The following is an 18,439-nucleotide window of genomic DNA, read 5'->3' as shown; positions in this document are numbered from 1 at the left end:
ATAGGAAAAGTGTACACGTGCATATGGAGGAGAACACATGGGGCTCTGGCAGTCTGGTAGTGTGTGTCTACACTACATATGGTGTACGATGTGTTACCTGGTGTCTGGTAATTGAGTCTCCTCATTTCTACAGGATCAGACGAGTTGGCCAGAAGACAATCCTTCACACCACTAGAGTGATCATCTTTAGGTAGGGGGGATGCCCTCTTCCTGTAAGAACAAAATGGAGTCAGCATGAGTATGGCTATTGATTCATTCAGGCCATGACACCCTCACCAACAGAGGATGGCTTGCAGATTCAAAAGATTCCGAAAACAAGATAAAATAAATAGTTTTGAAGGGATGGGACAGTGAAATGTGGACATTAGCATCTCCACAATAAAAGAACATCAATTAAACACCCTTGTAGAGTAACAGTTTGTGCCCTGTGCTGACAACTCAACACATGATTTGCAACTTGCTAGTCTAGAAACTGGACAAAACATTTAGTCAACTGTATTATACAACAATGTTAAAAGGTTTGGAGCCAGAATTATTTAAAATAAATAAATAAATGAATACTTTTATACAACAAGGATGCTTTAAACTGATCAAAAGTGACAGTAAAAAAAATTGTATAATTTTACAAAAGATTTCCATTTCAAACTTTCTTTTTGAACTTTGTTCAGAAAACAACATCACAGTTTCCACAAAATTATCTAGCTGTTTTGAACATTGATGATAATCAGAAATGTTTCTTGGGCATCAAATCAGATAATATCTGAATGATTTCTGAAGGATCATGTGACACTGAAGACTGGAGTAATGGTGCTGAAAATGCAGCTTTGACATCACTATATTTAATATGTTATATTCCATTTTTACCGTATATTGGACCAAATAAATGCCCTGGTGAGCATAAGAGACTTCTCTTACCAACCCTCAACTTTAAAAAAAAAAATACTGTTACTGTACATTACACTAAATTAGTATACTATCTTAAATTATAAAATAATTATAGGAGTTTTAGGAGTACACTAGCATATAGATGACCTCAAAGGTCGATTACAAGTCACAAAACTCCAAGTTTGTTTTCACAAGGTTTTTAAGACAACATATTAATCAGTCTAAAAAGCACGAGCCTCATTTCCTGTTAAAGCTTTGTTGCTTTTAGAGCACATTAGGATTTCCCTTAGGGATGTGAAGGGGTCACGGTGATCCGAAATAAAAGCCAAACAGCGTGTTTGTTCAGCGCCTCGCTCGATTCTGTTAGCAAGCTCACTAAATATTCAGGGTGCTATGCTTTTGTTTGTGGGGAAAACAAGGCGACTAGGTAATTAGCACATCAGCTGGATGGCACAACACCGGTAATTACGCCACTGTAGCACCTGCACTCCCGAGCGCACTCTTCCAGCAAGTAAAGCTGTCGCGCGCACACACACGGAGACGCAGAACATCTGTCAGTGGAAACCCATCCTCAGACACATGGACACAAATCCCCAAACAAAATGGAAGTATGCACGGGAAATTTCACATCTCACTGCACTCAATTTGTAAGGTTCTGAGCATAGTTTTCTAGCTTTAATAAAACCTGAATAGCTCAAATGAGGCTGACACCAGAGAGGCGGGCTGCACTGAAGGGTCTTCAGCATATGCCACTTAACAGAGCCGGGCGTATAGCATCGCTAATCACCAGAGCGCTGGACAAGTAGCCCCTCACCTTCATTGTACATACAGTAAGTCTCAACACACTTCAATTATTCAGTTTGAGTTAATACATATACGGTACACCAAAGGCTAAAAGAATCCATTTGTACTGGGTTCAGCGTGAAACGCAAAGATACAAATAACAGAAAATGGCCATTTTGCTCTGGGAGAGAGCGTATATATGCGTTAGAGATATATTTTGTACATTAGCGGGTGAGAGGGAAAGAAAAAAAGAAAAGAAACAACAGTTCGGTGGAGGGAAATGTCAGCTTTGAAGACGAGAACATTTCTATTTCGGCAGCCGCCGGGCTGGCATTTCCTTAACAATGGGCCATTCAGGGCTCAGGTGAGACAGCAGAAAGGCTGACTGCACACGCTCAGTCTGAGTGACCTTCAGGAGGAGGTGAAGGATCAACACGAACAGCACGGCAAAAAAAGAAAAGAAAAAAAAAACATCCCCAAAAATAAAACATCACGATCACAACAGCAAAACATGCACCACTGAAACGACGGAAACCCAATGGACTGGAACTTTTCAAGGGCAGCAGGGTGCGAGGGTGAACTACGGTCAATCTTTATTCAAAAAGGCAATTACAGCCAGCATCCTGTTTTGGATGAACTGAACTGATAGTCAATGAACAGTAACATGTGCGGCCACACCTGTAGACCCTGCAGCCTGTGAAGAGTGAGACAGATGACACTTCTGAAATGAAAACCATGACAGAAAGACACCTGGCCATAATCTGAAGGTACCTACCTCTCCTGTTTGCTGCGTTTGTATGGAGTGGAGGAAGGAAGAGACATTTGATTAGTTGCTGTCAGACACCCAGAGACCCAAGTGAGCTGTGCGGCTAACCTTGCGTTTCAAAAACGTCTTTCAGAAATCAGACTTAGAGTTTGAAGATGGTGATTTAAAAATAATCTTTATTTGAACAAGTACTTATATGGAATGACTGACTGGCACAGCCTCAGCGTTTGCTATAGCTTAGGTAACTAGGTAATATCTCTTCTGCCCCCATTCAGGGGTATGATAATGAAAAGTGTAGAAGACAATGTCAAAAATGGTATTTTTCATCTTGTTTATATGACATTACATATTAGACTGCTTCAATTTATTTACAAACACATATTCATATATCGGTACCATATCGGTTATCGGCCAATATTAAACTTTTTAAAATGGTTTATTATTGTGTTGAAAACGTTGTCTTTTTCATCTTGTTTATCTGACACAAGTATTATCCACTGCTTCGGTTTATATACAAACACATAATCATGGTTATTAATAATATAAGTACCATATAAGTTATCAGCCAATATTAGAGGTTTTTTTTCATTATTATTTTTTCTTGTGTTTTTCCATCTTGCTCATGACGTATTATCCACTGCTTCAATTTATGAACAAACACATAATCATAGGGAGGCAAAATATATCGGTACCATATCAGTTATCAAACGATATTATAGAATTTTACATTTAGATGACCTTTGTTGTCATCTAAAGCTCAAACTAATAATTTGAAAACACCATTGATTGTGATCTTTCATAAATCTTAAAATAGATATCCATTTGTAATAATATACATTATAGCTTTGTGATGTTTAAATTTGCTTGTAGCATTTAAAACAATTGATTTTATTTTTTTAGACAAAATATTGTAGAATTTTAATGTTATCGGCCACAACATGAAATGATCTGCTTATCGGTATCAGTCAAAATATCAATATAGTGCATCCTTGCATTAAACGTTCATTTTCAGCAAAGAATCGAAAAGGCTAATTTCATTTGTGATCAGATTTAGCATTAGGGCATCCGGCGGTATGCAACAAACAATACAGCCACTGACAATATCGCTGTCAGTGTGAACAAACAAAAGAAAGAGAAAGTTAAGGCCAGCAGTGAAATAGACCAGTTATCATTCCTGAAGCATAAGAATAGCAGAGCTACTCGCTGGACTATCTGGCTCACAGCGGTGGCAGTTCAAGATGACAGCTTTTAGAATAGCATCAGCAGGTTGTGGCGACACAGCCACATAACCGCTCACATAACCGCAAACCGAAAGCTGACGCTGCCATTTCACCGCTGCATCTTCGCTCGTGAACGGCCTCTATTTAAGTCACTGCAAAGCTAAAAGAGTCCTGCGCCACCAGGGGGGCTGAAATGGTGGATTTGTGTCGAACGCGGAGAAAATCAGAGCAAAACAAACGCAAGGTCTGCTCTGAAGTAAGGGATTTTACTAAGACGGGCTTGAGGGAGTACAAGTCAGTACTGTATAAGCGTTATGAATGGGACCACCGGGTCATGCCGCGAGCTACATGTCTGCCTTATTCGGCTGAGTCAAGATGCCATTATGAATAATGTCCTCCTTTTGTTCTCTCTGTGGGAAAGCTAGCTAAAATTAGCCACATCTTGTTCCGTGTACAAAGCAGCCCTGAATTCAGAGTCACGCCGACGATGATGTGCAGGGGTGTATTTCATCTAAAATCAGACTTTCTCAGAGGCTGATACTTTGAGAGAGTTGCTCTCAGAGATACCGACAAAAAAGAAGAAGGGTGGGCTCTCATAACTCCATCAACAACAGTGAAAACTAGGGCTGTCAATTGATAAAATACAGAAATAATTATATGGAATGGTGAATAATAAATCTAATTAATCACAACTAATTGAGAAGCACTTCAAATGAAGATAATTCAAACACATTATATTCAAACAGAAATTGAAATATGGCATCTATCTTGTCAGGAGGAACGATTATAAAGGTGCGGTCGCATTTACCGTCCTTCAGTGAATGTTCACAGGCCAAATCCAGTGAACAGTGAACCTCAGAAAGGAGTGATGGGAAACCTCTTCCTCACCTCTTGAAGAGCAGGATAGCGATAACTATGATGATGATGAGCACCACGGCGAGCACGGGGCCCATGACCCAAAGCATCTCAGGCGGCTCCATACTGCGCTGCATATGGTTTTCATCCGTCACCGTGATGAGGTCCGAGTATGGGCTGGCTGAGAAGGTCCGCTACAGAGAGAGAGAGAGACAGAGAGAGAGAAAGTGTGTGTGAGTCCACAGCAACAAGATACACAAGAGTTATGGCTGACCTGGAGCAAATGAGAACTTGTTTGGATGTGATGCTTCATTTGATGTATTTAAGTACTTTAAGCTAAAGTATCTGTCTTTGTCATGATATTTTTAAGATGTCTTAGCTGTGCTAAGACCTTAAAAAACGCTTCCTGTTGTATTTATTTTGACAATTATATGATATTATATTAGTTTATTTTTTATGTTGAAGTCTCCTATGGTGAAGGCTGCATTTATTTGATCAGAAATACAATAAAAAGAACAACATTATGAAATATTATAACAATTTAACATAACAGCTTCCTTTTTTGAATAGTTTAAAAAGTAATTTATAGTAAAAGTTTTTTTTTTTTCAAAGAAGGCCAGAATGATCAATATTGCTACAAATGTCTCTATGAAATAGATGTTTTCTCAATTTTAGCCATTAATTATAGGCATTTAGTATTACAGTATAATTAAAAACTATCAATTTGAGCACTTATTAGATTTAAAGTTGGTATATTTTTTTAAGCCTGAGTGAATTTAAAACAATCTTCACATAAACCCATTATGATAAATGTCATTTGCCTGTGCCTTCAATCAGGAATACATTTGTTTCCTTTGACCAGTCAGGCCAGTTCAGATTTTTACTTGCCCAGTCAAAATGCACAAAAAGTTATTGTTTTCATTGTTTTTGACCCATGTAACCTTGTAAACAATCCTGCTTTAAGATTTTCAGGTGGGATATATACATAAATTGATAATTGCTAAAAGTTATCAACCACTTCACTGCATAAATTATAAATACAATTTATTTTAAGTTATTCAGTCAAGAGCAGTGTGTGATTTTCTCTATTTCTTTTGTTCTTTGACTACCTTTAATGACAAACAGCACTCGGTTTATTAGGCTGCTGTCACTTTAAGACATGCTGCACTCTTTACGTTCATTTAAGACTTTGCATAATTTTTGTGTTTTTGTCCGTTCAAGCGGTGTCTGAAGAGGCTTTCTGTGCGCACGAGTAGTGTGTTTCACTGTGTGACAGGAGATTCACAGATTTCTCTTTCGTGTCTTATCGCACTTGAACGGATTAAAAGCATTCGCATGAATAAGAGCGTGATCATTGTAATGCTAGCCAAAGGGTGACGGGAAAAAAGCAGATGCAGCGTTAATTGCGTTAAATATTTTTAACCTGTTAAACTGAGAAAGTTAATCGCACGTGTTAACGTGTTGACAGCACTATACCCAGGGGGCAAAACACCTGTTTTTTAGGAAATCAGACATGGGCTGCTGTAAAAGGTTGTCATATATAAATGAAATCTATGATGTCTGAGGATCACAATCTGTGTGGCCAACCCGGTCAACAAGCTGCTGGAAACTTGTAATTAGGGTCAAAACAATGTTACCTCAAATTCGGCTTTAACTCCCAGAATCACCCAAACATGCTAAAACGGTTTGATTATATTCATGAATAGTGAGCCATATCTTCCTGATACTTTATGCTAGAAACAAACTGAGCACACATTTAGAAAGAGTGGAAGATAAGCTTTCATCTGATGCCTTGATTGTACATGTAATTAGAATGTAAGAGTTAACAATGCCTCTTAATTCATAGGTAGGCAAAAAAAAAGAAAAAAATATTGAACATTCCATTTGTAATCGGTAGCATTCTTTTCCCTTTGTTGTTGTTACAATAAACAAATTACCATGTAAAGTTAACTTTTACTGGATGAAATCATATTTTGATTTTTTTTTTTACTAACCAGACAGTCCTCATGGCCCATAACACATTTAGAGGGAATGCAATGTCAAGCCTATAATAGCCTGTCAATTCAAACAAGATCCAAGAAAGAAGTTTACCATTAACTGGTGTTAATTGTATACTGCTCTGTTTCTGTATGTACAGTATATCGTTTGCACATTTATGCAATATCAATTATTTGTATTGCAATGTCTATTTCTAATATTCTTTCACAAGTGGGATAGCTTTATTTATTCTATTGAAATAAAAAAAGGGATTTGAGGATTTTGGGTTAGGCTGGTTAGTGTTCAATCCAGGTGTTTGGAGTGTGAGACAAAGGTACTGACAACTAAATGCTGAAAGACTAAAACACACAGGAGTCATGTGTGGAGTAGGTTTAAAAGTATTTACTGATTAAAACTGTTACATTAAGTAGCAATTTGTACACACACACAAAAAAAAAGACGAAACAGACAAACAGATTACAATTCAGGGTGATAACTAATTTCTGTAATAATGTTTATACAATTTGTTTAGCTGTTTCGGAATCACCGCTGCTGTCGCTGCTCTATTGTTTCAGCATGCTGTGTCCTGCTACATTTGGTTGCCAACCCCTAGCAACGGCATCCTATGTAGCATGGAGCCGTTCTTCTGACAATCTTTAACCAGAGATGGGCACAAATACATCAAAAAGTATTTAATTAAAATACAAGTAATTTGTAATTTGAAAATACAAAAATATATTTTTTACAGTCTTCTGTAGTGTAAGTGTGGCGTTAGGTACATGTAAGAGTCTAGAATATTGCAATATTATTGTTTAGTGCAGAAGATGTGCTTTTAACGTACATGTTGCCACATACTGTCATAATAAAAGATAATTACGCATATAACACTATAATTGTATTATTTACACAAAAACTAGTTAACGCTGCTGTGAGGATGTTTCTAATAGCGCGGCTGTGACAAAGTTGACAACTTACTTTCTTCCGACTGCCATTATCTATTTTTTTACTCTTTTTGAAAGTTGTGAAAACACCGTTCACTGTTTCTTTTGCTATTTGAGCAAATTGGAACACAAAAATATATATTTAATGTAGTCTTTCATTCACTGCTATAGAAGTTAACCCAACTATGATGCCTTACACTTCTGAGAAACCCAGAAATGTGAACAGGGTCAATAGGATGTGTCACATCACGTGATTTACTTGCCAAAAACTGTGATAGGCAATTTGGTAGTCCTATTTGTATTTTATGTCTATGGTCCTAGGGATAGTTCACCCAAAAAGGAAAATTAGCCCATGATTTACTTACCCTGACGTCATCCTAGGTGTATCTTACTTTCTTCTTTCAGAAGAATACAATCAGAGTTATATTAAAAAGTGTCGTGGCTCTTCCAAGCTTTATAATGACAGTCAATGGGTATATTTTTCATCAAAGTGCATCTGTCCATCATAAAAGTGCATCTGTCCATCATAAAAGTGCATCTGTCCATCATAAAAGCGTATCTATCCATCATAAAAGTGCATCTATCCATCATAAAAGTGCATGTGTCAATCATAAAAGTGCGTCTATCCATCATAAAAGTGCATCTATCCATCATAAAAGTGCATCTGTCCATCATAAAAGTGCATCTATCCATCATAAAAGTGCATCTATCCATCATAAAAGTGCATGTGTCAATCATAAAAGTGCGTCTATCCATCATAAAAGTGCATCTATCCATCATAAAAGTGCATGTGTCCATCATACAAGTACGTCTATCCATCATTAAAGTGCATCTATCCATCATAAAAGTGCATCTATCCATCATAAAAGAGCATCTATCCATCATAAAAGTGCATCTATCCATCATAAAAGTGCATGTGTCCATCATAAAAGTACGTCTACCAATCATTAAAGTGCATCTATCCATCATAAAAGTGCATCTGTCCATCATAAAAGTGCATCTATCCATCATAAAAGAGCATCTGTCCATCATAAAAGTGCATCTATCCATCATAAAAGTGCATCTGTCCATCATAAAAGAGCATCTATCCATCATAAAAGTGCATCTATCCATCATAAAAGTGCATCTATCCATCAGAAGTGCATCTATCCATGATAAAGTGCGTCTATCCATCATAAAAGTGCGTCTATCCATCATAAAAGTGCATCTATCCATCATAAAAGTGCATCTGTCCATCATAAAAGTGCATCTATCCATCATAAAAGTGCATCTATCCATCATAAAAGTGCATGTGTCCATCATAAAAGTACGTCTATCCATCATTAAAGTGCATCTATCCATCATAAAAGTGCATCTGCCCATCATAAAAGTGCATCTGTCCATCATAAAAGTGCATCTATCCATCATAAAAGTGCATCTGTCCATCATAAAAGTGCATCTATCCATCATAAAAGTGCATCTATCCATCATAAAAGTGCATGTGTCCATCATAAAAGTACGTCTATCCATCATTAAAGTGCATCTATCCATCATAAAAGTGCATCTGCCCATCATAAAAGTGCATCTATCCATCATAAAAGAGCATCTGTCCATCATAAAAGTGCATCTATCCATCATAAAAGTGCATCTATCCATCATAAAAGTGCATGTGTCCATCATAAAAGTGCGTCTATCCATCATAAAAGTGCATGTGTCCATCATAAAAGTGTCTATCTATCATAAAAGTGTGTCTATCCATCATAGATGTACTTTTATGATGGACAGATGCACTTTTATGATGGATAGATGCACTTTTATGATGGACAGATGCACTTTTATGATGGATAGATGCACTTTTATGATGGATAGACGCACTTTTATGATGGATAGATGCACTTTTATGATGGATAGATGCACTATTATGATGGACAGATGTACTTTTATGATGGATAGATGCACTTTTATGATGGATAGACGCACTTTTATGACGGATAGATGCACCTTTATGATGGACAGATGCACTTTTATGATGGACAGATGCACTTTTATGATGGACAGATGCACTTTTATGATGGATAGATGCACTTTTATCATGGATAGATGCACTTTTATAATGGATAGATGCACTTTTATGATGGACAGATGCACTTTTATGATGGATAGATGCACTTTTATGATGGACAGATGCACTTTTATGATGGATAGATGCACTATTATGATGGACAGATGTACTTTTATGATGGATAGATGCACTTTTATGATGGACAGATGCACTTTTATGATGGATAGATGCACTATTATGATGGACAGATGTACTTTTATGATGGATAGATGCACTTTTATGATGGATAGACGCACTTTTATGACGGATAGATGCACCTTTATGATGGACAGATGCACTTTTATGATGGACAGATGCACTTTTATAATGGACAGATGCACTTTTATGATGGATAGATGCACTTTTATCATGGATAGATGCACTTTTATAATGGACAGATGCACTTTTATGATGGACAGATGCACTTTTATAATGGATAGATGCACTTTTATGATGGATAGACGCACTTTTATGATGGATAGACACACTTTTATGATGGATAGATGCACATTTATGATGGACAGATGCACTTTTATGATGGATAGATGCACTTTTATGATGATAGATATGCTTTTATGATGGATAGATGCACTTTAATGATGGATAGACGTACTTTTATGATGGACACATGCACTTTTATGATGGATAGATGCACTTTTATGATGGATAGATGCACTTTTATGATGGACAGATGCACTTTTATGATGGATAGACGCACTTTTATGATTGACACATGCACTTTTATGATGGATAGATGCACTTTTATGATGGATAGATGTACTTTTATGATGGATAGATACGCTTTTATGATGGACAGATGCACATTTATGATGGACAGATGCACTTTTATGATGGATAGATGCACTTTTATGATGATAGATATGCTTTTATGATGGATAGATGCACTTTAATGATGGATAGACGTACTTTTATGATGGACACATGCACTTTTATGATGGATAGATGCACTTTTATGATGGATAGATGCACTTTTATGATGGACAGATGCACTTTTATGATGGATAGACGCACTTTTATGATTGACACATGCACTTTTATGATGGATAGACGCACTTTTATGATGGACAGATGCACTTTTATGATGGATAGATGCACTTTTATGATGGATAGATGTACTTTTATGATGGATAGATACGCTTTTATGATGGACAGATGCACATTTATGATGGACAGATGCACTTTTATGATGGACAGATGCACTTTGATGAAAAATATACCCATTTACTGTCATTATAAAGCTTGGAAGAGCCACGACACTTTTTAATATAACTCTGATTGTATTCTTCTGAAAGAAGAAAGTAAGATACACCTAGGATGACGTCAGGGTAAGTAAATCATGGGCTAATTTTCCTTTTTGGGTGAACTATCCCTAGGACCATAGACATAAAATACAAATAGGACTACCAAATTGCCTATCACAGTTTTTGGCAAGTAAATCACGTGATGTGACACATCCTATTGACCCTGTTCACATTTCTGGGTTTCTCAGAAAAGTAAGGCATCATAGTTGGGTTAACTTCTATAGCAGTGAATGAAAGACTACATTAAATATATATTTTTGTGTTCCAATTTGCTCAAATAGCAAAAGAAACAGTGAACGGTGTTTTCACAACTTTCAAAAAGAGTAAAAAAATAGATAATGGCAGTCGGAAGAAAGTAAGTTGTCAACTTTGTCACAGCCGCGCTATTAGAAACGCCCTCACAGCAGCGTTAACTAGTTTTTGTGTAAATAATACAAATATAGTGTTATATGCGTAATTATCTTTTATTATGACAGTATGTGGCAACATGTACGTTAAAAGCACATCTTCTGCACTAAACAATAATATTGCAATATTCTAGACTCTTACATGTACCTAACGCCACACTTACACTACAGAAGACTGTAAAAAATATATTTTTGTATTTTCAAATTACAAATTACTTGTATTTTAATTAAATACTTTTTGATGTATTTGTGCCCATCTCTGGTTAAAGATTGTCAGAAGAACGGCTCCATGCTACATAGGATGCCGTTGCTAGGGGTTGGCAACCAAATGTAGCAGGACACAGCATGCTGAAACAATAGAGCAGCGACAGCAGCGGTGATTCCGAAACAGCTAAACAAAGTGTATAAACATTATTACAGAAATTAGTTATCACCCTGAATTGTAATCTGTTTGTCTGTTTCGTCTTTTTTTTTGTGTGTGTGTACAAATTGCTACTTAATGTAACAGTTTTAATCAGTAAATACTTTTAAACCTACTCCACACATGACTCCTGTGTGTTTTAGTCTTTCAGCATTTAGTTGTCAGTACCTTTGTCTCACACTCCAAACACCTGGATTGAACACTAACCAGCCTAACCCAAAATCCTCAAATCCCTTTTTTTTATTTCAATAGAATAAATAAAGCTATCCCACTTGTGAAAGAATATTAGCAATAGACATTGCAATACAAATAATTGATATTGCATAAATATGCAAACGATATACTGTACATACAGAAACAGAGCAGTATACAATTAACACCAGTTAATGGTAAACTTCTTTCTTGGATCTTGTTTGAATTGACAGGCTATTATAGGCTTGACATTGCATTGCCTCTAAATGTGTTATGGGCCATGAGGACTGTCTGGTTAGTAAAAAAAAAAAAAAATCAAAATATGATTTCATCCAGTAAAAGTTAACTTTACATGGTAATTTGTTTATTTTAACAACAACAAAGGGAAAAGAATGCTACCGATTACAAATGGAATGTTCAATATTTTTTTCTTTTTTTTTTGCCTACCTATGAATTAAGAGGCATTGTTAACTCTTACATTCTAATTACATGTACAATCAAGGCATCAGATGAAAGCTTATCTTCCACTCTTTCTAAATGTGTGCTCAGTTTGTTTCTAGCATAAAGTATCAGGAAGATATGGCTCACGATTCATGAATATAATCAAACCGTTTTAGCATGTTTGGGTGATTCTGGGAGTTAAAGCCGAATTTGAGGTAACATTGTTTTGACCCTAATTACAAGTTTCCAGCAGCTTGTTGACCGGGTTGGCCACACAGGTTGTGATCCTCAGACATCATAGATTTCATTTTTATATGACAACCTTTTACAGCAGCCCATGTCTGCTAAACCCCCTTTGCCCCCTGGGTACTAATTAAAATTAAAAAAAGGGAAACTAAAATAACCTACAACAGGCCCTGCACATGCATATAGCACATCTTCACATCTGTCTACATGTCAGACCAGGTTCCATTAACAAGACTCCTCTTAACCCCTGCCATACACACATTCACCTTTGATTAGCATAAGTCACACCTCTGAGTATATTTGAACATGTAGAGGAAGATACACACAAGAAAAGAGGAATTTGTGTGAGAAGAACATGGAGAGAGGACCTGTGCACCCGCACCCCCCCGCTCCCTCCCTCCCTCTCTGTGGCTTTGATAAATGGAAGCTGAGGAGAGGAATCATATCCTCTTCATTAGTGCTCAAACCATGGTGATAGTGAGCTTGCTGGAGGGAGAGAGGGAGTGACAGGAAGAAAAAAGAGCCAGTGTGAGGGGACATAAATGAGACATCTCCCTGCTGTGCCCTCTTCCATGCACGTGCCATGGGACAGGCTTGAATTTTGCCTCACAAACCGCCAAGAAACAATTGGGGGGAAAAAAAAAAACATGAAGAGAATGAACGAAAGAAATGAAGGTGAGGAAAAATGGGCCTGCCACTTTCACTCTCTTATTCTGTGTTGGGAGAGGCCATCCACATGGACACCATTTCCCTGAAGGCCAAAACCCCCGTCGCCTTCCTCTCTTTCTCTATCTCTCTTCCTTCCGCTTCATCCTGTCACACAGAGCGGGGCACCATAATCCGGATCACTTCCTCAGCTCAGCTTGACTCATTTAAAAGCGCACAGATATTAATTGAAGAGATAAGCGGGATATTAGCTGGAGGAGAGTCATGAAGTCGTCGTGTTATCGTACTGCTCATATGACAATCTCACTGTTAACGTGATGCTTTATGTGAGCGCAGGCGGTTATGTCAGTGCAATGTACTAGAAATACACATTTCACTGCATAATTGTAACGTTTCTTTAGCAAAGACCTGGAAAAAACATTGGCTTATTGGATTAAGGCCCCGATATGCTTCAAGCAATGAACTGGCGTGATGTCTAATTGAAGTAGTAAATCTAATTGAAAGAGACACAGAAACGTTTTATTTTTTTTAGGGCTGTCAATCGATTAAAATTTTTAAGCGATTAATCGCGTGATTGTCATGAGTTAACTCGTGATTAATCACACATTTTTTTTATTTGTTCTAAATGTACCTTAAATGAATACTTTTCAAGTTTGTAATACTCTAATCAGCGTGGGCATGGATAAATATGGATGCTTTATGCAAATGTATGTTTATTATTGAAACCATAGTCAACATAGAGCATGAAGATGAGACATGTTTCAAAGGTCATAGATGTTTTTCAAAGAACTTGTTCATGTCTATTAGACACATGTAGAAAGAACAAAAAAATACCAGGTTCCCATTACTTCTCTTTCTTTGCACTGAGCAATTAACACAAACATGTTTAGATTTTTGCATGACAGGGCAGCTCTTCTGAAAATGCTAAATGTATATTTATTATTTATTATTAGGCTACATTAATCTCTCTCTGTGCCCATTTTGATGAAGCTAAATTCTCAATAAAACTGTTTTCATTGGTATATTTTACTGTTTCTGTTGTCAAACAACGGAATGAATATGAAATGGTGACTGAAACGCGACCCATTAAAGGGACACTTCACCCATTTGCATTAAGCTTTGCATTGTTAGAAACCCAGTCATACTATTGAATGGTCGTGCAACACTCTCTCATTTTCCCCTGAGACGGGAGAAATCTGTTATTTACCTCTTACACTTCCTCCTACAATGACGCAAAAATCGTCATTTTGCGTCATTGTAGGAGGAAGTGTTAGAGGGGGGGATTTCTGTTAAGACTACAGACACTAGTTTCTCATCTTTCCCAGGGTGGGGCGCGCTCACGCTACAGACCTATTACAGATCAGTGGGTGGGACTTTACTCTCTGAAACTGAAAGCAATATCCTCCATCTTGTTTGAAGCTAAGCTAACAGGCGCTGTGGAGACAGATGTACAGTTATGACAATAGCGGAGGAGAGTGCTCAATATGATATAGAAGAAGAGGATTTCGGAAGTCTGATGCTTGAATCAGGTGTTTGTGGCTACCTTTACAAGCCGCATTATAGCGAAGAGCAGCCGAGGCAGAAGACCTGCCTGCCGCGGACGAGGAGCCCGGACTGGCTCGAGTTAGGGCGGACTGGTGGCGCCGGTGATCTCACTATGCAGCTACGAACCGCTACGAACACAGAGATAGAGTCCGTCTGCGGCAAAGAATTTCAACGATGACAATTTCTCCTGGACGAAATCTCTGAATCAGACGAGGACACGGACGTTTGTGTTGTGAACTATCCTAGTTTCGCACCGCATATGTTCTGACTGAACATCCAGGTACCATGCAATAATTCACCTTTTCGAAAGAAATACAAACGAGGAGTAATGCACTATATGAGTTCGCCAACTAACTAGACATTTTGTGTGAATGTGAAATGAATTTCAAGCTCTGGTAGTAGCTAGCCTTGTAGACGGAAGAGTGATTTCTCTTATAGGCAGATATGCGCTTTCTGGATTAGTGGGAGTGGCTTGCGGAGCTGTGCAATGTGGTGCATTGTGGGAGTTGTTGTCTTTCATACAAATGCGTTCTGAAGTTATTCTTTGTCTTTTCTCGGTCACGAAGGCACCAAATTCAAAAATTATTTTACATTTCGACTACATATATGACCCACTTTAAATAAAAAACAATGTTCAAATGGGTGAAATGACCCTTTAAGACATAACCAGCTCTCCCTTCCAAGATGTTAATCTGCACAAAAATCCTGATAATCGAGCCGTCGTCTGATGAAATCAAATACACATAAGATAAACACAATATTTGTTTTGCGATTTTGGCTATACTTGCATGTAAAATTAGAGAAGCAACATCATATCTGTGTTTAACTGAATTAAAGCGCTGCTCCTCTCTCCAGCGCGAGACGCAGAGAGAGAGCGAGAGAGAGAGAGGCGCGAGCGCGTGCTGGGAGAGCAGTACCGGCGGTACCGGTAGATTCTCAGAAACTAAATAAGGTTTGGGCGCTTTGTTGAAGGGAAAAGAATCGCTAAATGGGTCTGCAATGTCGCTAAGTTGGCAACACTGTGTATCTCCATTTCTCCAACTAGGTTTTGGGCCACGGGTCAAACAGTAAATACGCACTGCGTTAATCGAGCGTTAAAAAAAATAGTGCCGTTAATATGATTTTGCGTTAACGCGTTATTAACGCGCTAACTTTGACAGCCCTAATTTTTTTATTTTTATGTTTAATACTGTAAAGCTGCTTGCTTTGAAACAATCTAGTGTATGATGTGACATGACTTTACTGGAGTGCTGAATTGCAGAGCTCGGATCAGATGCTTTCTTAACTACCATTTTCTCACCGCTGTCGTTTTTCTTGTGTTTATTTTGTTATTGAAAGGAAAGTGCGCAGTATGTTTGCTAACAGTAAACCGCTGGTAATCTAGATGATCTACCCATCTACACAAACTCAGACCAGCTGGAAACCATATAAAAATACCACCTATTGTATACAGTCATGTGGCGCAGGATTTTGGACCAATGAGAGTTCTCTGTGGAACTCTAAAAAGTAAAAAAAAAAAAAAAAAAAAAATCAATAATTAAACTAAATAAATAAATCTAAATAAATAAAAATAAAATCACAGAAAGCAAAGGCACTTTCTATATAAACTAGAAACAAGTATTCTGTGATATAAACTTTTGCTCCAGCTTCTGTATTCTGGTTTTATCTCAAAGCTCTGCATTGCATGACTGTGAATATTGTTGGTTCCATAATGATCAATTGCTTGTGATTTTCCTCATTTGCAAGTCCCTTTGGATAAAAGCTTCTGCAGAATGATGAAATATAAATGTTAAATGTACAATTAGCCACATTACTGGACTACATTAATGAGAATGACACTTTTAACATTACAGTAATGAGAATTTGAACATAAATGCCAATCTTAATAGTTCTAAAAATAGGCCTCTTTCGTATAATAAAATATGAGCCAGACATTTCTTTGTGAGAATCATCCATCAAGCAATGCGTTTTCTGATGCTGTGGAGGTGAATGAAACGACAGCGCTCTGCTTCCTCCGGCACTTTAACACAATTTGAGTGCGATGTGTTAAAGGCAGTTAACGTCACTAATGTGTTTCGCATTTCCTAAGAGAAAAAAAAAAAAAACACACACAAGAAAGCTGAATACTAACTAACGCAAAATCCATTGAGCGGATAAGGATGTGCTCGCGTCCTGAGGCAGAAGAGGAGCGGTTAACGACATCATCTCAGCGCTGGGGTCTCAGTGCGGGCATTCTGCTAATGTAAACACTTTATCTGGCTGAAACAGCTCGGCCGCCACAGGCCCTCCTTCCTAACTTTACCAGCCAGCTGACGCTCTTTCTCTCTCTCCGTTTTGCTTTTTTCTTGCGCTTCTTTCTTTAAAAGCTCACTGCTCTCTAGCGCTCTTTTTCTTCTGGACCGCTGAAACAGCTCTCTTCCTTTCAAACCTGTCGATGCGCTGTCTCTCGCTCTCGTTTAACATAACATCTTAAGCTTGCTTCTCCGCACTTGCTTAACCAGATTCTGTTTACACACTCCATCTATCATCTGATTTCACAGTCCTCTGGGCTTGTTTATGTGCCTTAAGTGATGCTTGTACACAAAGACATTCTGTTTTCTCCATGGACATGGAGACATAGTGGTTTACTGGTCCTCAAGATGAACTGAGATGCTCATGGATGTCTTTAGTACGGCTGATTATTTACTAACAAAAAATGCTAATGTAGTAATATCATGAAATAAGTCCATTGAAGAAACTGAAGTAAATTAAAAGTAAATTTGATTAAAAAGGTATTGATTTCATTCGTTCTGATTCATTTTTTAAAATTGATTATTCTGGGAATGGGAATTGTTGATTCATTTGGTCACAAAGTCAAAAGGCCTGTTTCAAGTATATCTGTTTGATGATGCAGCATATTTTTTTTTTTATCCATTACAGGTTAACATATAAAGTTAATATTCAATGCTGAAGAAGAGATGACAAACATTTCACTAAATTTAGAGCATACTGAAAACTGTTTTCGACTATCATGTTCAATGAATTAATGAAAAGTAAAAATCAAGACATTACAAAGTTAGTTTAGCGTTTAGTTTCAAATGCTAAAGGTTGAAGGTTGTTAAAATAGTACTGTATTATTAAGCATTACAAAAGTATTAAATAAGTAAAAATATAAGTATTCATTTTTAAAATATATATTTATTTTTAATATATAGTATATCATTTCAAATGTAAATATTTATTTTTTGAAATATAATTAACGTATTTAATAATTTAACATTTAATTGACATTGTTAAATTATTATTTCTATAATTATTATATAGCACCTGGTCACATTTTATTTAGTAAATTTCGTGATTAATTGTAAAATGATTTTACCCCATTCTAGTCTGTATTTTCAAGCCCAGTCCTTTTGTTCTTTTTAATTTTTTATATAATGCCATTTTTGTACAAGCTAATATGATTATTTAGGGTTTAAATTAAAAGTTTGTAATATACTTTAATTAAAAATTCTCATTAGTATTGTAAGAAAACACTAATTTTACCTGGTCAAAAACAGCTCTGTTTTCAGCACGCCGTTTCAGTGCATGTGTCTTTAAAGGGTAACTAAACCCTAAACCAACTTTTTTTAGTTAATGATCTGTAAGAATGGGGCTTTATTAGTGCTGTTCATTGATTCAAGTAATTCTTTTGACATTTGTTTTTAAAGTAT

At 37.0% G+C, this 18,439-nt stretch overlaps 1 protein-coding gene across 4 annotated transcripts in view; it reads right to left on the bottom strand.

The window, feature by feature from the left end:
* ptprfb (protein tyrosine phosphatase receptor type Fb) overlaps nt 1-18,439 on the bottom strand; it is a 211,200-nt gene that overhangs the window by 23,133 nt on the left and 169,628 nt on the right. For all 4 annotated transcript variants that reach the window (XM_081375456.1, XM_081375457.1, XM_081375459.1 and 1 more), the window contains 2 exons: nt 4,543-4,703; nt 98-210 (listed from right to left, as the gene is read on the bottom strand). In XM_081375456.1, coding sequence (XP_081231582.1) covers nt 98-210; nt 4,543-4,703 — 274 coding nt within the window. The remainder of the gene's footprint in view (nt 1-97; nt 211-4,542; nt 4,704-18,439) is intronic.

The sequence above is a fragment of the Scardinius erythrophthalmus genome (genome assembly GCF_964197995.2).
Source record: "Scardinius erythrophthalmus genome assembly, chromosome: 9".
NCBI classification, from domain to species: Eukaryota; Metazoa; Chordata; class Actinopteri; order Cypriniformes; family Leuciscidae; genus Scardinius; species Scardinius erythrophthalmus.
Note: the sequence above shows the minus strand (reverse complement) of the source record. Positions and strands in the feature narration are given on the sequence as shown.